The following is a 22,184-nucleotide window of genomic DNA, read 5'->3' as shown; positions in this document are numbered from 1 at the left end:
ACGGTATGATCTACCTATTGTGAATGAAACCTCATCGTTTAAATATAAATATAGATAGGTATACTCTAAATCTTTCTTCATAAAAGAGGAATGACCTAGCTACGAAAGGTAACAGCGTATTAATGTCTCACTGCTGGGCTAAAACCTCTCCTCTTGAGGAAGCTTTAAGGCTTACCTATACTGCCACGCTCCAATACGAGCTGATTTATTACTTTATTCACATATGGCAGATCTTAACCGAATACATGCAGGTTTCCTCAATATTTATTTCTTCTATATATTCACCGTCAAGCAAGAGGTGAATTATAAAAAAAATAACAATTGAAAAACTGTGATGCTTTAATTTTAATTATTTCCGTTTTAACTAACAACTATTGGTTAAAATTTACTAGTTCCAACCACCGGGCCAACGCGGCTGTAACCTGTGAGATACATATTTGCTATATTTTTTTTTATGGCATTGGTTGGCGGACGTGCATATGGGCCACCTGATGGTAAGTGGTCACTACCGCCCATAGACAAAGGCGCTGTAAGAAATATTAACCATTCGTTACATTACCTATGCGCCACCAACCTTGGGAACTAAGATGTTATGTCCCTTGTGCCTGTGATTACACTGGCTCACTCACCCTTCTAACCGGAACACAACAATACAGTGTACTGTTATTTGGCGGTAGAATATCTGATGAGTGGGTGCTACCTACCCAGACGGGCTTGTACAAAGCCCTACCAACAAGTGAAGTAGATAAAAAACAACTACTTTTGAGCCAATAAAGCTAAACAACGAGGTGATATATTTTCATTAGCGATTTTCTTAAATTTACATTTTTTTATTCCTTTCTCTTGTAAGTAAAATAATCTGTCGTATAAAATAAAATTTTCGCAAACCGGTTGCAAAACATTTTGAAGAAAAATAAAAATGGCGGCCTTTTTAAACGTCAATGGAGGAATTTCGCGCCATATTCTAGACAATTGTTCAGTATCCAAAATTGTACTATTCTTGCTATTGTCTGTGTTATTGCATATTAATCTATAGCCGGAAATAGCATCGTGTATGTATTCTTCAAAATTATTTCCGATTGATTTCAATCTTACTGCTTTACGTTTATTTCTTTTAAGCTGACAATTGTCTGCAAAAAAAAAGTATATAGCTTAGTAAAATTAAATTAGAAATAATTAAAAAATGAGCATAATTTATACTCACGTTCAGAACTATAAAGTTGTAGAACAGCTCGTGCTAGCAAATTAAAAACCAAGTCTTCCATTTTTTCTTTACAAGCATTCGGAGGTTGTGTTGCTAACCTCAAAAACGGCACCGTCAAATAATCACTTCCATTGTATTTTTCATATATATCTTTTAAAGCATTGCTTAGTGGAAAATTTTTAAACTTACAACTAGTTTTTTCAAGTATTCTATGATAGCAACACGGCATTATTAGAATAGCGCGCGCTTTTTCCATTTTCAAAAATATATTCATCGCGTCTATGGTCAAGTCTGCACACGCGTGTAAGCCTGCTATACAAAAACTATTACAGCTTACAAATTTATCTTCTATATATTCATCTATATTTACGTATGATTCTTCATTAACAGTATGTTTTACATATTTAACGTGATCAATTGAATCACTGTGGTATTTCCTTTGACGTTTTTTAGCACCAACGTAATGCGTCTCATTGCATTCTAGACCTAAAACGTTATAACCCGTCGTTTTAAATATTTGCTGATCCAAGTATCCCTAAAATGAATAACATTTTATTTTTTGTACGGAAATTTAATTATAAATATATATGTTACTGTAAAAGCTCAAACTAAGATAAATCATAAGATTTTCCAGTAAAACCTATGATTTACCGACATGAGTTGGTAAATGTAAGTATTTATTATAAAAGGCCGACTTTTTCGGACTTTCACCATTCCAACCTAACCTAACATGTAAATTCTAAGATTTACCAAGTGAATAATGGTAAAACTTCGAATCCCAAAGTTTAATGGACATTTACCATTCATAATCGATAAATCTTAGGTTTTACTGGAAAATCTTAAGATTTATCGTAGTTCGAGCTATTACAGTAACATATATATCTTATAAAGAAAACGTTCAATTACAAAAAAGTTAACCTAACATGCAAAATTTAAAATAAAATGTTTTATTTATCTACCTTAGTACATGTGCATGAATAAAAATAGAGAAGATTTGATGATGAAATTATTTAAAATCTTACCAATCCTGACCCAAAATCGACGACAGTTTCGCAGTTTGAATCCTTTGCTAATATTTCGATTTCTTTAGCTAAGTACGCTATTTCGTGCTTCTTCTTAACACTCAGCGGCACATCGATTAAAAATTCCAAATCTTTATTTTCAAATTCAACATATTGCACTGTCAATTTATTTAATCTTCGATAAAAATCCGTTAAATAGTCACTACGTATTGTACTAAGATCAAAATCATCAGCAAAGACATCTATGTTATTTAAAAAATCAACTTGAATCTGATCTAAAATGTTTTTTACTAAAATATCGGTATTGGGATATTTAAATAGATGCTGATATTTTTTAAAGAATACCATGCACTCTTCAAAATATTCGATTGGGTTTTCGAAGCCGTCTGGTAGCGCCATACTGCCTCCTGAAAATTCAAAGATTCAACTAAATATCAAACAACTTTCTATGTTGCTTCAACTGAGATACGGCGTAGTTGCAATTTTTTTTCGAAAATTTATAAAAAGTTGAAAAGTTGACATTTAAAACCATTAAATATAAATAAAACTTTAAGCCATTAAACTAAGAATTGATTAAATAAAACTTTTATTTAAAAGCATGGATGCGTAAGAAATTTGACCATTTTTAATTATGTTATGCGTTTTAATATTCATATATATAGGCATATTTTAGACGAATTTATAAAAAACAATGGATAGAAAAATCTATTCTTAGCGCTATAATATTTAAAATTAGCGCTCTCAAGGGTCATGTCCGTTCGTCGTTTCAGAGTCCCATTCATATTCCAGTTTGTGTTGCCAGATAAGCCCATTATAAAAAATATTTTTTAACCAAGTTATAAATGCTTGTTGTTTAGCTCAAAACTTAATAAAGCATGATCATTTTAATAACCAAATCATCCAATTTGAAAATTACATACGATTTTTTCCTTATTTCAAAATTTACCAGAATTGCTCTGGTAACTGATACCAACTCGAAAAATAATTATATAAGCTAAGTCAATAGAAAATAATATAAAATAGCTGTGGTTATCATTATTTCTCATTCTCACCCTATTGCTATCTGTTTATGTGTCTACACAAAGCCAGGGGAAGTGATGTGCATGCTAAAATGAAACACACTTCCCGGAACGTATAGGTGTTTATTTATTTTCCATACTGAGACTATATACTTTTGACCAAACCAAATGATAGCGTGATTCAATGTACTACTAACGCCATCTAGTTACAAAATGGTAAACTAAAAAAATATAAATCACAAAATCGATTGGACATACCGGCCCCCAAGGACTAAATAGTCCTTCAATATGCCCATCACAATGACAAAATAACTTATATAAGCGAACTAAAGTAACAGCTAACTTAAATATACGAATTTATACATATTAGATAAAGAAAATTATACATCTTATGCATATAGAAAAAGAAGACAAAAACAAAACTTAAACCTATAAAAAAAAAAAATTAAAACTCTAGTAAAGATTAAAGAGGAAGGGAAACGCCCTTAAGTTGCAAGTGGTAAGGGACAAACCTTCGAAGCTGGACGCTGAACGATTGTGTTTTTATATTTAAGAGAAACTACTCGAGTGAGTTTATCTCTTCCTGGATGAAGATTTACCACTCTTCCACAAAGCCACTTAGCAGGAGGTAAACCGTCCTCACGCACCAAAACCACATCTCCTATTTTCAATTCTGGGATTTTTACATTCCATTTATATCTTTGAAAGAAATGGGTCAAGTATTCCTGAGACCATCTCTTCCAAAAACACTGCAACATTTTTTGTGTTAGTTGCCAACGACGCAGTGAGCTTATTGATTTATTTGCATAACTGTGGTCAGGGGCTGTTAACAATGGCTCGCCAACCAAAAAATGGCCAGGTGTCAAAGGTAATGCATTGTCTGGGTCTGATCCAGTAACTGAAAGTGGTCGCGAATTGAGACACGCTTCGATTTGAGCTAGAACCGTGGACAATTCTTCGTATGTCAAGGTAGAGTCGCCTATAACTCTGCGCAGATGGTGCTTTGTGCTTTTTATTCCTGCCTCCCATAGTCCACCGAAATTTGGGGCATACGGAGGAATGAAGTGCCATTCTGTACCATTGTTGGCCAGTAACGCTGCGATTTCAGTTCCAATAGACGACTTTTCGTGTGAAAATAAGTTTTTAAGCTCGCGCGAGGCCCCGACAAAATTAGTGCCATTATCGCTCCACAAATGATTACAGCGACCTCTTCGGGCGACGAAACGCTTAAAAGCAGCTAAGAATCCTTCTGTCGTGAGGTCTGAAACGGCTTCAATGTGGACAGCTCGCGTGGCCATGCAAACAAATAGACAAATATACCCTTTATGAGATTTATGGCCTCTTCCCTTTGATGTACGTATGGCAATGGGTCCCGCGTAATCTACGCCTGAGTTTGCAAACGGCTTATCAGGTATTACCCGACAAGGTGGTAACTGACCCATTAACTGAGTTCGAAATTTGGCCGCATTTCTTGTACAAGCAATACAAGTATGAATTACTCTTTTGGCTAAGTTTTTTAAGTTAGTGACCCAATATTTGGTTCTAACTAAATTACACATTAACTGCTGACCACCATGTAATGTCTTCTCGTGAGCATCAGTGACAATAAGTTTGGCTATATGAGAGTCTCCGTTAATAATAATAGGATGTTTGCTGTTGTCTGGTAACTCGGAATTCTCCATTCGACCTCCTACTCGTAACAGTCCAAATTTATCGAGGAATGGGTTTAGAGCTTTTATCTTGCTCTTAGTTCCGACATTCATTGACTTCACAAGATTTCGTCTTTCATCAGCGAATAAATGAAATTGATGTTGTCGAACACAGCTGATCAGTGTGTCTTGAAGTTCTGTGGCCGTAAGATATGGTAAAGGTGTATCCTTAGACACATTTGGATTTTTCAACCTTAGGAATCTTCGGCAGTACGCTAGAGTTCTTATTAATTTTCGCAATGATGAAAATTTAAGGGTTAAATCTTCAGCGTCGTCGTTAGGGTTTATGACCTCCATGTGTGCTTTTACAAGTCTCGTTTCTAAATCCGTTTTGGTACATATAGACAATGGTTTCATATATTCTATTTTGTTGTTGCGTAGCCAAGCTGGCCCACACTTCCACAACTCGTCAGAAATCAAGTCACTTGGTTTTACACCTCGTGACGCACAGTCAGCAGGATTATCTTTCGTCTTGACATAAGACCACTGAGCTGCATCTAAACGCGTAAGAATTTCAGATGTCCGGTTTGCCACGAAGGTTTTCCATCGGCTTGGATGATCGCTTAACCATGCCAAAACAATCGTAGAGTCTGTCCAAGCATGTAAATTAGCTTTATCTATTTTGAGAACATTAGACACTTCAACCAGCAACTTGGTAAGCAAAACAGCTCCACACAACTCGAGGCGAGGGACAGATACTTGTTTCACTGGAGCTACCTTAGTTTTAGCGCTTAATAAATGAGACTCAACCTGACCTAGAGCTGTAATACATCTTAGATATACGACGGCTGAATACGCTACAGTCGATGCATCACTAAAACCATGTAACTCTACCTGTATGTCGCTATCTGCCTTTTGAACCCAGCGGGGTATTTGGAAGAGACTCAAATTGCACAATTCTTTCCGGTAGGTGTTCCATTCAAGCAAAAGTTCAGATGGTAATTTAACGTCCCAGTCAAGTCCTGCAAGCCACAATTTTTGTATAAAAACCTTTGCTGTGACTACACACGGAGCTATCCACCCAAGAGGATCGTACAAACGGCATATTTCAGCGATAATTTGTCTTTTAGTTTCAGGCATCTCTGTAGGCATTTTTACTACATAATGAAATGTATCCGAGCATCGATTCCAGGTAAGACCAAGAATTTTAGTTACACTGTCTTCCTTTATTTCTCTATCCTTTATTCCTATATTTTCTTCCTTCCACCACTTCATCAATTCTTCTCTATTGCTAGTCCACTTTTGTAGCTTAAATCCACCCTTTTCTAATAAGTCATTCATTTGTTTATATATTTCTTTTGCTTCTGTTTCAGATTGACATCCGGTCATGAGGTCATCGATATAGAAATCGGTTTTTACTCTTCCTGCTGCTAACGGATATTTTTCTCCTTCATCTATAGCGATTTGCTGTAAAACTTTGACCGCCAAATAAGGCGCACAGGATGTACCAAACGTTACTCTTAATAGTCGAAAGTCTTTTATTTCAGATAGCGAATCATCACGCCATACGATTCTTTGATAATCTACGTGCCTTTTGGCTACTTTAACTTGACGGTACATTTTAATAATGTCAGCCGTAAGACAAATTGGATGCAGTCTCCATCGCATGATAACTTGACGTAGTTCCAATTGTAACGTAGGCCCGACCATTAATGTATCATTGAGAGATATACCATTGGCACTTCTATCCGAAGCGTTGAATACTATACGAGTCTTCGTCGTGCTCTTGTCTGGTCTAATAACCGCGTGATGGGGTAGCCAGACTTTCTCATTTCCTTCTCTTTCTGCTGACTCATGTCTTACTGGTTCCATGTGACCGAGGGTCATGTACTCTTTTATAACCTTTTGATAATTTTCTTTTTGATCAAGATTTTTCGATAATCTCTTTTCTAATGCTATTAATCTGTTTACGGCTATTTTTCTCGTATCTCCATATTGACCAAAAATTTTTGTGCGACGGAAAGGCAATTCTACCACGTATCGACCCGTCTCATCTCTACAGGTGGTAGTAGCAAAATGCCTTTCACATTCTTCCTCTTCTGGAGTGAAGACTTTCTCGAGCACCATGTTTGGCTCGGCTTCTAATTCCCAAAATTGTTTCAGTAATTCGTTTTCTTCTAGCTTGGCATGATTCGCTACCACATTGAGACAGTTACCTAATTTTTCGTTATTGTCTACTTGACCCGACAATACCCATCCAAGGTAAGTATTTTGTGCGATCATACAATTGGTAGGGTGCTTCTTTAAACCTTGTTTTAGAATGTTACAATAAACTTCAGCTCCTAATAATATATCGATCTTATTTGGGAGATTGTACTGCGGATCTGCCAAATCAATTTGACCTAGATCTGCCCAAAACGGTAAAACAAATTTTCTTTCTGGTAAAACAGAAGTAACTCTTTTTAAAACGTGAGCTTGTACTTGCAATTGGAATGAAGTGTCATGAAGTGACTGTATATTAACCTTAACTGCATACTTTGTAGTTAAGCCACCTTGACCTCCCCCCACCCCAGAGATGCAACTTCTTGCATCAATTTTGTCTACTCCTAAAAGTTGCACCGCTGCTTCAGATATGAAAGACGCTTGTGATCCTTGATCAAGCAAAGCTCTCAGTATCTGAGGGCTTCCGTTTTTGGATTCAGCCTTAATCAGAGCTGTAGCTAATAATGTTTGTGTACGTGTCTGTTTCGTCGCAAAATTACTAATTATACTATTAGTGACCTCATTCGTCAGGTTTGACGATTCCGGGTAAGTTTCCTCTTGTTCATTTTCAGTTGCATCAGATTCATCTATATCTGTTGCAACTGTCACTGTATACGAACTGGCTTTGCCATGAAGAAGTGTGTGATGCTTCCTCTTACAAATACGGCATGTCGTTGGTACACGGCATATTTTTCCGGTGTGATTATTGCCAAGGCAATTATAGCAAAGTCCTAATGACTTAACAATGTCTTGACGTACGTTTACATCTTCCTTGGCGAATTTACCACAGGACCATAACTTGTGACTTTCGGTGCAGTGAGGACATCTAACATCTGAAGCGGCATGTAAGGACTTAGTTTGGTAAGCGTTTGGTGTTAATTTAGCTTTATTTTTTGAAGGTTCCATAAATTCCAAGGCGCGGAAACGACTTTCTAAAAAATCTTTAAATTGGGTTAAGGTAGGTAAATCTTCGTTTAAACTATTAGCATGTAATTCCCATTGTTTGCGAGTTTCAGCGTCCAACTTCAAGCTGACAACATATATAACAATAGGGTCCCATGAATCAACATTAATACCTAAATTTGACAACTCATGCATACAATCTGAGGTAGTATCGAGAAGATCTTTTAAACCACTGGACGATTCATGGTTCATTACCCGTTGAGCAAACAAACGCTTAAAGATACAATTACACATATATCGCTTGTTATTATATCGATTCTCTATCAAATCCCAACATTTTTTTGTAGTTGTCTTTTGTAATGGGGATATGTTTTATTAATTGTTCTGCCTCACCTTGAAGTTGAGTTTTTAGATAATGTAACCGCTGAACATCATCCAGACTTGGATTATTATGTACTAAAGAAACAAAAAGATCTCGGAACGAGAACCATTCTGTATATTTGCCACTAAAAACAGGGATGGATATTTTGGGAAGTCTAACATTAAACTCTTTTGTGTTTGAACTAGACTGAGACTCTTTGGATACGTTACATGTTTTAGTAAGCTTTTTAAGTTCTGTCTTATAATCTAAATACAACTCTTCAACCCTTTCGTAACAACCGCTGGAAAGATAATCCGAGCATTTAATTTCATCTCTAGGTAACATTACAATTTTTGAATGATTGTCCGTAAATCTATTCCACTGTTTTTCTAAATTTTCTAATCGTGTTTCCCCATATTCTTCAGTAAGTCTTACCTTTGGAGTTTTCTTAAAGTTTGTAAAAGCTTTACACATATTATTATATAAATCAATTTGTAATTGTGCATAAGATTCCATTGCTAAAAATTATATAAACTTAACAACGCTTAACCCGATAAAATTTGACAAATAAAGACGTAAATCCAGATTTCTTCAACTTAAAGTTTGTAACCCACTAAATCACTAAAGTTTTTACTATGTCTCACACCATGTAAAGTTGCAATTTTCTAAGTTTAGAATTTATTCTATGTCCAGGGTTCCAAATTTTTTCTAAGTGTTTTACAGTTGTACACTTGTAAAATTTTGGGCATAGGTTCCCCGTCTCTCCAGTTTTTGAGAAATTATTCTAAGTCTTACGTTAACACTTTTTAAATTGCAAGTTCAAGATTTCAAGTAAAATTTTCAAAGTTAATTATGCACTATTTGTAAGGTTCAAATTAGCGTACTCACAGTTTATTTGCACTTTACCACTTTTATCACCAGACTGCGCTGCCGCTGCTCTGTAGGTTTTTTAAATGACAGGGTGCGCCACTGCCACTATTGCGGCTTTTTGACTACGCCACCAGTGTTTGTATTGTAGTTCCTCGTATGTTCGTCAGGGGGCGCCACTGTCGTTGGTATGGTTGTATATTCCTCACTTGTAATTTTTATTGATGCTTAAATGGACTGTATGGATCTTGTCAGTGTACCAAGGTTTTTCTTCCAAAAAACGATCCGGCTCGTATGGACCATATGTTTATGTGTCTACACAAAGCCAGGGGAAGTGATGTGCATGCTAAAATGAAACACACTTCCCGGAACGTATAGGTGTTTATTTATTTTCCATACTGAGACTATATACTTTTGACCAAACCAAATGATAGCGTGATTCAATGTACTACTAACGCCATCTAGTTACAAAATGGTAAACTAAAAAAAATATAAATCACAAAATCGATTGGACACTATCTATACGCCGCAAAAGTTCATGTAATTTTTTTTATCTTCATTGTAAATATTATAAATTTAATCAGAACTTTATTTTGAAAACAAAGCTAGATTCATTCCTATAACGCAGATCTATTTACACAATTTTAAATTCTATACACAACAATAAATAGTTAAAATAATAACTAAATTTATAACGAAATCTCTAGGTTAAACGCAAAGCGGATTTACGGGCGACTAACGACTATATATTGCTTATTTTTTTTGATAACTGTACTGTTGTTATAGCAAGTGCAAGCCGCAATTTTAGATTTCTTAAACTTCATTGAATCGGCCTACATAATTCATAAGCCTTATAAAAAGTTTTGTAGCCCCTTAGAACTGTTTAAGTCATTACATGCAATCTGGAATATCTTTTCATACTTCGAAGTTGGTTAACTACTAAATAAAACGATCTGTAATCTAAAATATATATTTACTAACAGTCTCAACATATACTTTGAAATAAATAATACATTGCAAATATAACAGTAGGTATTTTAAAACACTGTTTTGTATTCAATTAGAAAACTTAAGAGAAATTCAATTTAATTAAATTATTTTACAGCTTTAAAGCTATAATATTAAAACCTTTTTATTTAAGTAATAATTCTTTAAATCAACAACTGTGTTGCCAGTTTTTATTGAAATTGCTGTAAACATATTCGATTTTAATTAACACAAGTCACATGAATTCATAAGTAAATAATGCTTTAATGAGTTCAATACAAGGTTTGTTCAATCCTGTGGTCCACTTATTGTTTCCCAAGCTTCGCCATCTTTTATCAATTGTTGGGATGCTCCGTCACCGATAACGCATTTTCCAGACCATTTATCAGCTGTTAAATACTTTTGGCACACTTCAATCAAATCTTCCTTCTGGACAGCTAAAACTCGTTCTCTCTGCATCTGCCAAATATCATATGATAGACCATATAAGAACATTTCTATACCCTTCATGTATTCGGCTACAGGTTGGTCCATCTGCTGTAAAATCGACAGCTTCGCTTCAAATAGATTTTGTTCATCAATAAGATCTTTGTTCCTTGACATCCAGTCTGCTGTTTCATCGAATACATCCATAGTGACACGTGAATTAGGATCTCTGTATGAATAAAAGTTAACCACACCATCGATCGTCAACATTGCCCCTCCACCATATGCTCCATTTTGTTCTCTAACAATTGGATGTAAGTATTTAGATGTTAAAAATCGGGACAGCACACGCAGCTTAGGGTAATCAGGGTCTGTATATGGCACGGTTGGTACAACTTTAGCGCAGAAATTTACTGGAATGTTCATTGATATATGAATACCTCGGTTCTCTTTCTGAAATGGTTTTGTATCTGTCCAGTTGATTCTATTTACATCTTTGTTTGTTTCACCTTTGCAAAGATTTGTGCAGAATTTATCAATAAACTCATTTAAATTTTCAGTTGTGTTTGAATAGTGGAATGCAGCTCTTAAGTTATCACCTTTCAATATATTTTTACCGATAAGGTCAACAATGTCTTGAATATCTTCAGTCTTATGAGTCTTTTGTATTTCTTGCATACTCATAATGTGTTTAATTCCTAAAAGACTTTCTTTACATTCATCTACAGAAGATAAAAGAGACCGTGCGGCTTGCATTGCATAGGTATGGCCACTATCTATGATCCCACTTGTTAAGGATGAACAATAGTTGGTTAGGAGCATTGTCATTCTTTCACCGTTCTCAAAGTTTGGTCTTGAAAATATTTCAGTCCAAATATCAAGCATTTTTGGTAAATTTTCATCAAGACAATGACTGCTGATTAGAACACCCTGTTCATACTGTTCTTGCTGATCAATATGCTCAGCAATATGAGTCACAAACGATAAGCCCGAAGTGGACTTACTGACATATTTGTCGAAATCCCGATAATTATAAGATTTTGTGTCAAATTTGTCTAGAACATAGTTGAAGAATGGTAACAATGGCCTCAGTTTTTCATTCAAACAATCTGTACCCACAACACCTTTGAAATAAGTCACACCATTTGTGTTTGCTTTACAAAGCTGTAGAGGAATTGTACCTGAAATTGTATGCTCTAAAGACGGTGCAGTTTTATTCAAAGTAATCTCGTCAATTTTTAAACATGGTAAAACGTCCAGTTTCTGTATTTCCTTTTGAGCCTGTGAAAGTTCTATACCATCAGCGAATATCTGCTCTTTCTGCTCTGGAGTTAGATTTTTCACTTTTGTTTTAAGCAATTTCGCTTCAGCCTCAGTAAATACGTCATCAAATTTGGGATCTGGCTGCATTGTCATAATTAATTTATGATTGTTTAAGAGGAAATATTTTTCAATTACGTCCTTTATGTATGAAGGATTCATGAGATTTGTTTTAAGTTTGTCAAGTAATGTATTGACTTTTAAAGCATTTAATATTGGTCCATTATGGTTCCACAATGGCATTAAACTGAATAGTAAATTAAGTCCAAATTTCGGTGACTGATGCTTAATTGCTAATTCAAATCCATGCAAGACACTTTCAATATGATTTTTCTCAAAACCCTTTGTAAATATTTCATCAATGGTTTGATTAACAATGCTTTCTATTGTTTCAAATTTCGATTTTTCAACATCACGTAAACCAACGACAAAGAGAGTATCTCTAATTTGATTTTCGTACCCTGTTAATGAATTATATCCACCAGATATGTTCTTTTCAATCAAACTTTTGTAGAAAGCCGAGTTAGGTCCTATAATCATTAACTCAGCTAATGCACTAAGCATGAATGTTTCGTATATTTCTGTTATATCAGACATAACATAGCCTAAAGCAATTTGATTCTGTTTTTCCACTGGGCCCCCATATTGGTCAACTCTACACGCAATATTTGCTCTCTGTATCATCTTCCACCTCTCTTGAGGCGTTACGATAGTATTTGCTGGGTCCAAATACTGGTATTTACTCAGATATGTCTCATTTAGAAATTTCAAGTTTTGTTCTAGTGGGAAATTGCCATATGAATATATCCTTGCATTGCTTGGATGATAGTATGTTGCATGGAAATTCTTTAAATGCTCGTGGGTTAGCTCTGGAATGCACAGAGGATCGCCACCAGAGACATAGCCATAAGTGCCTTTTGGTAGAATTGTGTTTATAAATTTTTGGCCAAATAGTGAACTTGTTTCAGAGAAGGCACCTTTCATTTCATTATACACAACACCCTTAAATACCATTTCTGACGTTTTATCTTCTAATTTTAAGTGTTCTAATCTCCAGCCTTCTTGTAAGAAATCTAGTCTAGCTAGATTAGGCTTAAAAACTGCATCTAAATATACTTTTTGGAGATTTCTATAATCTATTTCATTTTGGGAAGAAAATGGATAAAATGTGTAATCTGGACCAGTCATTGCATTCATGAATGTCGCTAATGATCTGTTAAGCATTTTAAAGAATGGGTCTCGGACCGGATACTTTTCAGATCCACATAATACAGTATGTTCTAGAATATGAGGAGTTCCCATAGAATCTAGGGGTGTCGTTCGGAAACCGACAGAGAAAACATTATTGGAGTCATCTCTTTCTAAATGTAGGTACTCAGTCTTAGTCTTTTCGTGTGTAAGTAGGTAAGCTGTCATATTATACTCTTTGATGGGCTCGACTTCAGTGCACACGAATCCATGGTAAATTTTTCCTGGCTGTAAGGTATTGGATAGATTCTCTTTCTTTTTCAGAATACTTGCGTAGCTTCTACAATTTGATAAGTTCAGACGCTTTTGGAGAGCCGTCCAGCCGCAGTTATGAAATCTCGCGTACATGTTTTCTTAAATATATTCTTCTATATTCTTAGCTCCTGCAACACAATAATCACTCACTTTTTTCTAAAATACCGACATGATGATTGTATATTTTAAATGCGGCGTTTTTTTTTAATAAAATTAAATAAAAATTTTTACGATCTGTCACCGATCGAAAACAAATGAAAAATGATGCAATGATTATTAACTTACTTGTCGTAATGTTTTCACATACAGCTCAGTTTATACATTTAGATAATTATTCCAGTTGTATATTATGCATTTATTGTACTTATTTCAATAATTAGCATATTTTTAACTTTATATTAACCTCACATGAGCCGGCCATGAAATCTTGAAATGACTTTTAACTATGTTGCCCCTTGCGAATTACAAATTACAATACAATTCATTGTAAAGAATAAATCGAGAGATTCTTAAAATGTTATGTCTTGTTGATTAGATTTTTTTTTAGCACAAATAAGATTTAAATGGTTATTTATATACTGGGTATACTATCTCTATTTAACAAACTTAAAAAATACTAAAAAAAAAAATATGTTGTGGAGCAATTTTTGGAATTTGCACAAACATTGCAATTTTTAGGAAACTAAATATATACTGAATACCTTAATACGTTGAGATTTAACTTACTAGTTAATAAATGGGTTAGTGAATTACGAGCTAATTTGTATTATAATTTTATTAATCATAAATCTTTTATGAATTATCTTTAAAGATTCTAATGTAACGGATTGAATTGTATGGATTTCACTAAAAATTACTTTTGGAGTGAAATTTCTTATACAACAATTCAATACTCGATAGGTGGATGAGAATTTTGAGTAAGATTTTAAGGACAGGTTACGTATAAGCACATTGTGATATAAGAAGAAAGATATGCGGTAGAGAGAAGGAGAGCTATATAGTTATAACTGGGAACGCAATTTTTTTTAACAAGACTTTATATAAAATCATTAATTAGTAATATGTCTTACTTCTACCATCTATTGTTGTTATTCATAAAATAAATCAATAAAAAAAAATAAGTTTTTAAAATATATATATTCAAATATAAAATTAATTAACTTAACTTTAAACCTACATTTAATGAATTATTTTTAAATAATTACTCATAATATCGATATTTGTGTAAAACGTGACCTTTACTAACCACTGAGCTGCGAGCATCACTAGTTTTGACAGCTGTCTTAAATCCTTTTTCATTTGGGCTGTAAACACGTGTTTACATGTGTAGCCCAAAAAGTAGTTATTTTTATAATAAATGACTACAAAATAATACAAAATGAGTTTGTACAACTTTAAAAAGATTGCCGTAGTGCCCACGGCCAAAGTAAGTTATTAAATTAACTTTAAACCATCTATTAACAACAACAATATTTATATTAATCGCAGATATAACCTAAAATAAACTTTAAATGTGTTTTTTTCAGGACTTCATAGATATTATATTATCTAAAACACAAAGAAAAACACCGACAGTGGTGCATAAACATTATAAAATCACAAGAATCCGTGCCTTTTATATAAGAAAAGTAAAGTTCACTCAACAGAACTTTCACGACAGATTATCTAGAATAATACAGGTGTGTATCATTTTGAATATAATATTTAATCAATTTGATGAATAAATAAAATAAATATAAAAGGATAGAGAGGAGACTCACTCATAGTTGAAACAAACATACCCTCTACAAACATCCTCATACTTAAATATGATTTCGTAGTAAAATTTAAATATTACAAGTAATTGTTAACGCTGTTTAGCATTTTTTATAGTTAAAGGAACTATTTATAAGAGTTATATATATATTTTTTTTATATCAATTTTATTATTTAATATTCATTATTAAATAGATAAATTTCCTTAAGCAATTTTTAATCAAGTAAGATATTATTATAAATTTGTTTTATTAAAAATAATATATAATTGAATACTTTATATAAATAATTGCATAATATTATAACATATAGATTGTAACAAATTATATTTGATTCTTAGGAGTTTCCGAAACTTGATGACGTTCATCCATTTTATGCCGATCTCATGAATGTCCTGTACGATAAGGACCATTACAAGCTCGGTCTCGGACAGTTAAACACAGCCAGGCATCTAATTGACAAGTAAGAAACTAAATACCTTCATGTTACATCGAGTATTATAATATCATACACAGCAGTAGGATAATATTTTACTAATAACTAAAGATAAAAAATTTGTTATGTATTCCGTCATGTTTTAGAAGAAAATTCAATTCAATTCAATAGTAAGAAACATCCTACTATTGGACTTCTATGTAATTCATTTAAAAAATTGAATTAAATGATAATTTATGTTAGTTTTTGAGCACCCTCCACAACTATGGTGACACCACAGATATGATGTAGAATATGTATTATATGATTTTTATATTTGTTTTTTCAGTGTAGCAAAGGATTATGTACGTTTACTCAAATTTGGTGATTCATTGTACCGTTGTAAGCAGTTGAAACGGGCTGCTCTCGGTCGTATGGCCACGATTATGAAAAGACAGGCAGCCAATTTAACGTATTTGGAACAGGTAACTTTCAATGTCTTACAAATTGGACTTTTCTTATTTTCATTTCGAACAATTTAGTTGTAATCTGTGCTGTATTTATAAAATTTTGATCTGTGTCATAGTATTATTTAAACTTAATTAAGGAAAACTTCACCTTTGCCTATAGCCTACTCCAATGGAATTAGGAATAAAGATAAACCAACCTTAGATTTAAGTATTTCATGCGATTTGCTAGTAACTCAGCTATATTGTTCACTACTAAGTGCTTATGATTAATATATCTTTATTTATAATACAACACTATACACTTAACTATTTATTTTCACTTTAAACCGATAAAAGTTTCATCGACGTTCAAGTAGTGAATAGTAGGTTTAATCAAGCTCTCAACCACTGATATCAATTTGCTGTCAAATGTTGTTTATTATGGTGGGAATAGAATTTAGTTTATATTTTTTATTCGCTTGGTTAGCTTCTAGCATCTTTTTCGATGTATTAAAAATTTTTAAGAAACATACGTAATTGACGTTTTGACTTTTTTACCAATCAAACTTTTTTTAACTTTTTTTTTAGGCTTGTTTGTATTCAATTACATTGTATTTGGGCTAAATAATTTTCAGAAAAACAAACAAAAAATAATACTTAGAAATAAATTACTGAAACAGTAAAATACCTAGCTTAAATTGTTTTTAAGAGAATATAAATATGTATATTATTTTTGTTGCACACGAAACCAGGCCTTTTATACCTTAACCGAATAAGCAACACATTATTAAAATATTATATTAAAAAATATTATAAAAATCATTATTTGTTCTATCCAGGTCCGTCAGCACTTAGCCCGTCTGCCCTCAATAGATCCGTACACTCGTACAATCATCATCTGCGGTTTCCCTAATGTCGGAAAGTCAAGTTTCATCAATAAGGTATAATATTAAATCTATAAATATTTATTTTTGTAATGTGTACTCTTTACATAACAAGTCTATTAAAATTTGACATACATTGTAAAATATAAAACGTTGTAATATAAAAAACTTAATAAAAAAAAATGCAATAAAATATAAAATATTTTTGTATATATTTTGATATGATTATGAAATCTTTATAAAATTATCTTTATAAAGTTAATTCTTAATTGACGAATGCCTGCAAAGCGCCAACATTCGGCTAATCAAGATCTTACTGTCATATATATCTGTATTACCATATAACAATTTATAAAATCCTATATTATATAAATCACAAAAGCTTAAAATAAAATGAAGTCATTAAAATAGTGCGTTCCCAAGCCAATCCCCAATGTGAGATAATTAATTATTAATATTTCTTTACAGATCACACGAGCAGATGTGGAAGTCCAACCATATGCGTTCACAACAAAGAGCTTGTACGTTGGACACACGGATTATAAATATTTGAGATGGCAGGTGAGACCCTATTTTGGTAAACATCAATAGATTGTACAATCTAGAACCTCTAGAATCTTATGTAGAGAATAAGCACAGTACACCCACCAATTAGGGTACCAAATGGTGTTAATAGCATAAACAAATTGTTAACAAAAAGCTTTTACAGTCTAATCATAACTCTGTCCACTATTGTTGTTTATCTATTGTACCTCAAATGTTTCAATCAGTGATTTAAAATACATGAAAGTCATTTTTGTTCCGATTTAATAAATAGTATTTCCCTGGACCGAAACTATTCAAAGTATTGGTCAGCCAGAAGGCTTGGGTCGATATATGTATATCAGATATAAATATTGACATTCAGTTGGAAGTCTATTCTATGACAAATTTCTTTTACCTGAATGTCCTTGACCTTGCATCAGGTCCTGAAGAATTATTATTTATACAGTTTGGGTGATTGTGACTTATCTGATAATATATTGGATATTTCAGGTGATAGACACACCCGGAATCCTGGATCACCCGCTCGAGCAAAGGAATGTGATTGAAATGCAAGCAGTAACAGCATTGGCTCACTTGAGAGCCGCAGTCCTCTATGTATTGGATCCCTCTGAGCAGTGCGGACACAGTCTTGAGGAACAGGTTAGGATTAACAGTTATATAGAAGGGTATTAGTAAAGAGAAATTAAGAGAAAGTGCGTTTTTGAATGCCAATTTGTTTTTTTTAATCATAAAACTTAAAATTTAACTAAGTTGTCAGACAGGTTGTTAGTACTCGTGTGTCTCAGTGTGCTTGTAAAGACCTTAGTGTATATCTGCAAGTATTTCAATACAAAATCTATAGAATCTTGCACTTAAATATCTTTTATTTTTTTTCTTGCAGATATCTCTCTTTGAGAGTATTAAGCCGCTCTTCAGTAACAAGCCATTAATAGTTGTGCTCAATAAGATGGATGTGATCAAACCTGAGGAACTGCCTCCCAACAAGAGAGCCTTGATCGAAGAGTTGGAAGCCAATTGTACGAAAGGAAATGTTGTCAAGTTAGTATTAATAATTATGTACTAGAATATCTTAAATTTACAATAACAAATCTTAAATATCTCATAAGGAGGATATTTTATGTTGTCTTGATTTGGATAAGTAGACAAAAATGAGTTTTGAACATTCGTAATTTTCAAAAGGGTAGCAGATTTAAAAATTAAGCAGATAAAGTTCTAAATCAAATTAAAACTTAAATTTTGAGTAAAATTATTCCTTATTTCAGTGCGGATACGAATTCGGAACTCAAAACGGTACCCATAATGAGGATGTCCACTATGACAGAGGAGGGTGTGCAGGAGGTCAAGATAGAGGCCTGCGAACGGCTACTGGGTCACAGGGTCACTGAGAAGATGAGGACGAAGAAGGTAACTGATTATCAACAAACATATTGTGTTGTATCTGTAAACAACTATTTTGTAACAAAATTCTGGACATTATTGGAAGACTATATGGTTACTAATATTATTTCAAACTTCACATTAGTAGTTTAATAAGTTGTTTATGGAAATTACAAGTTTAACTTCTGCGGTATATTTAATGGAATTTTTATGGCGTGATAGGTGGACGGTATCCTCAACCGACTACACGTGGCTACCCCCACACCGCGCGACGGTAAAGCGCGACCACCCGTCTTGCCGCCAGCCGTGCTACAAAAGATGCAGAAGACAGCTGAGAGAGAGACTCGCAAGAGGAAACTCGAGAGGGAGATTGAAGTGGAACTTGGTGATGACTACGTTCTCGGTGAGTTTAGTGATGCGATAGTGGAGGGTGAGAGGTAATCATTATCATCATACTCTTGTCCTTACCTTCATCTCTGCCAATTGACTTGTGGTATGTACCTTTATGCCTGTCCTTCTCAGATAACATTTATTAATAACAGAAATACTTTGTATTGTATATGCTAGCTTGTTCGGTGCATCAGACAGTTAAAATTTACAGGCACAAGGCTCATAGATCCTAAAGTTGCTAAAGTAAATCAAATCAAATCAAAATATACTTTATTCAAGTAGGCTTTACAAGCACTTTTGAAACGTCATTTAACAAACTATTTAAAGTAAAGCTACCACCAGTTCGCAATGTAGATTCTACCGAGAAGAACCCCTTTCTTATGTTTCTGATGTTGATGGTAACAAACACTATCAGATGACTCATTTACTAGTTTCCCTTTCATTATAAATACATCATAAGGGAAATAAACGTGTTCTACATAGTCACAACATGGTATCGTTTTTAATGTATATTCTGTATTGGATATTACAGATTTACAGAAGAATTACACGGATATTGATGAAGAGGAACGATATGATCCAATACCGGAGTTCTGGGAGGGACATAACATCGCTGACTACATTGATCCGGAGATATTTGATGTAAGTGTATTTTTGTATTGCAAAAATCTATATATTCTTTCTAAGACTTGTTAGGTGCGCGCACGCACGCAAATTCGTGCGTGCGCGCACGTATTATTAACATAATGGTTGCGTAGTTTGTCACAGGACTTTGAATTTTCAAGTGTAAATCAATGTCAATCTTTCCAAAAAATACATTTTTCATTTAAATTAGAATTTAATCCTTGGCCTGATCGAAGCTGTTTGAAGTTATATACATCATGTCAGTCAAAACGTGGCCTAAATCAAACCTTTGGCTTTTGGTCGCGCGGCGAGCGTCTTGCTTATCGCGCATTACCCGTGTCAAATACAATTGTATTAACTAAAAAATATAAAACTTGTAGCAAGTATATAATAATTAATGAATTAAATATATATTGTCATTGTAAATTTCTTTTTTCAGAAATTAGCAGATCTAGAGAAGGAAGAGGACCTTAGGATGGCTGGAGGCATGTACGCTGTGCCCAAGATCGAGCTAGATGAGACGATGAAGGAGATTCGAGACCTGGCTAGGCAGATACGGTGAGGCATTGGTGAAAATATTATTTTTTTGTGGACTCTCCAACTTGGGGTAGAGTTAACAAAACAAATTATGTCTAAATATTTTACTAAATGTATGATATACAATGACAGAGGTGTTTTTTGCGTTTTGTTAATAGCTCTGTTATATTATGTAATACAAACAGTTATATATTCATATATATATAATACAATACAATCCAATTTAGTTAATTATATTTACTTTAATTTTCCTATAAAATTTTTGATAATAACATTGTGGTCATATCAATTCCAGGTCAAATTTTTGTACATCTTTACTCCTGTCATAGGTATTAGCGAATAAGCCCTATCGAAGCTGTCTGGAGTTAGGTACTTCAGAACAGTCAAAATGAGGCCGATATTGAATCTTTGATATTATGGTCGCATCGTGCTTTATCTACGCACCGTGCATTACCCATATCAAAAACAATATTATTTTTAATTTATTCGTTTTGTGCGAATGAATGTGATAATTTTTTGTTTAATATTTAAAGTTTGCTCAAAATTGCTATAGTAAATGTTTTTCGAGATATGTCAAGTCTAGTCTTGCCAGTAATGAAATAAGTTTTTAAATGCTAATCGAAATTTTTATCCACAGCAACAAGAAGGCCGTGCTGAAGGATGAGTCCCGACTCGTGAAACAGTCCACCAAACCCGTGATGCCGCGCAACAGTCGCGCCAGAGACAAGGGTCGCTCCACCTCCAAGCTCAGGGATGAGATGGAGAAACTCGGTAAGAGAGTCTCGATTTTAATTGTAACTGTGTAAAAATTATCTTTACGAATCACATCCCTAACCGTGTACCTGCCCGGCAGGCGTGGACATGTCGGACACGCAGAAGGCGCACTTCACGCGCACGCGCTCGCGCTCGCGCTCGCAGTCGGCGCCGCGGGCCAAGCGCGCGCGCACCGACGCCGCGCCCCCCACCACCACCCTCGCGCGCACCCGCGACACGCAGGGCGTGCGCGACGCAGCCGTACGTACCTCACCGCCCCGCTCGGTGCTCTCTCTCCCTACGTGTGTCGCAGCCACTCATGTCGTGTTTTCCGCAGATGCAAAGGCGAGCGAAGCACATGGCGCACGTGGCGATCTCCAAGAAGACGAAGAAGATGGGTCTCAAGGGAGAGGCGGATCGCTTCATCGGTACCAAGATGCCGAAACATTTGTTCTCCGGCAAGCGAGGAGTCGGCAAGACGGACAGACGGTAGACGTTGCGTACGGATTACATACCGTACTATTTATTGTATACTTTGCGGAGCCGTGGATATATTTCTACTTCATTATAAAATACAAACTTATGTTAACTTCACTGTACAATACAAAATGTATGTATGAACCGATGTCACTTGTGACTTCTTTTATTTTAATTTGTCCCTAACGTTGAGAGAGTCGATTGGTTTTAATAAAGTGATTATGTACAATTAATGTATTTTATTTAAAATAAATACCTCATCATGTATAAAAATTAAAAGACCAACCAAAGTTTTTCCTTTTATTATATGACTGAATGATATGAAGATAATGTGCAAAATGTAAAGTAAAACAGACCTACACAGTGTGCCTTACTTTATTTTTTTTATGATTAAGCCAATTATTGTGTGATCCTATGAAATAACCGTGCTCTGCATTTATTGCTTGAAAAAATAC

General features: G+C 34.2%; 4 protein-coding genes and 1 non-coding gene across 5 annotated transcripts; 2 read left to right on the top strand and 3 right to left on the bottom strand.

The window, feature by feature from the left end:
- Positions 1–711: 711 nt before the first annotated feature.
- On the bottom strand, positions 712–2,615 carry LOC125074313 (probable methyltransferase-like protein 25). Its single transcript, XM_047685608.1, has 3 exons — positions 2,227–2,615; positions 1,205–1,739; positions 712–1,130 (listed from the first exon to the last, which is right to left on the bottom strand). The coding sequence occupies exons 1-3, from the start codon at positions 2,572–2,574 to the stop codon at positions 757–759; spliced, it is 1,257 nt and encodes a 418-aa protein (XP_047541564.1). The 5' UTR covers positions 2,575–2,615; the 3' UTR covers positions 712–756.
- A 1,115-nt stretch (positions 2,616–3,730) lies between these two features.
- On the bottom strand, positions 3,731–8,311 carry LOC125074140. The gene has a single exon (XM_047685367.1). The coding sequence runs from the start codon at positions 8,309–8,311 to the stop codon at positions 3,731–3,733; it is 4,581 nt and encodes a 1,526-aa protein (XP_047541323.1).
- Positions 8,312–10,243: 1,932 nt separating this feature from the next.
- LOC125074290 (presequence protease, mitochondrial) lies at positions 10,244–13,947 on the bottom strand. Its single transcript, XM_047685583.1, has 2 exons — positions 13,809–13,947; positions 10,244–13,651 (listed from the first exon to the last, which is right to left on the bottom strand). The coding sequence occupies exon 2, from the start codon at positions 13,614–13,616 to the stop codon at positions 10,563–10,565; it is 3,054 nt and encodes a 1,017-aa protein (XP_047541539.1). The 5' UTR covers positions 13,617–13,651; positions 13,809–13,947; the 3' UTR covers positions 10,244–10,562.
- An 850-nt stretch (positions 13,948–14,797) lies between these two features.
- On the top strand, positions 14,798–21,958 carry LOC125074413 (nucleolar GTP-binding protein 1). The gene is made up of 15 exons (XM_047685745.1): positions 14,798–14,949; positions 15,050–15,202; positions 15,619–15,740; positions 16,042–16,177; positions 16,981–17,082; positions 17,494–17,586; positions 18,061–18,210; positions 18,452–18,609; positions 18,834–18,975; positions 19,171–19,351; positions 19,871–19,980; positions 20,402–20,520; positions 21,137–21,270; positions 21,353–21,513; positions 21,590–21,958. Exons 1-15 carry the CDS (start codon positions 14,902–14,904, stop codon positions 21,743–21,745), a joined length of 1,965 nt encoding a protein of 654 aa, XP_047541701.1. The 5' UTR covers positions 14,798–14,901; the 3' UTR covers positions 21,746–21,958.
- Positions 20,838–20,970, top strand: LOC125074492. Its single transcript, XR_007120139.1, has one exon. It is a non-coding gene; the product is annotated as a small nucleolar RNA SNORA16B/SNORA16A family (small nucleolar RNA).
- Positions 21,959–22,184: the final 226 nt, after the last annotated feature.

The sequence above is a fragment of the Vanessa atalanta genome, chromosome 27, assembly GCF_905147765.1.
Source record: "Vanessa atalanta chromosome 27, ilVanAtal1.2, whole genome shotgun sequence".
Taxonomy (NCBI): Eukaryota; Metazoa; Arthropoda; class Insecta; order Lepidoptera; family Nymphalidae; genus Vanessa; species Vanessa atalanta.
The sequence above is the reverse complement of the archived record's forward strand: the minus strand, read 5'-3'. Positions and strand labels throughout refer to the sequence as shown.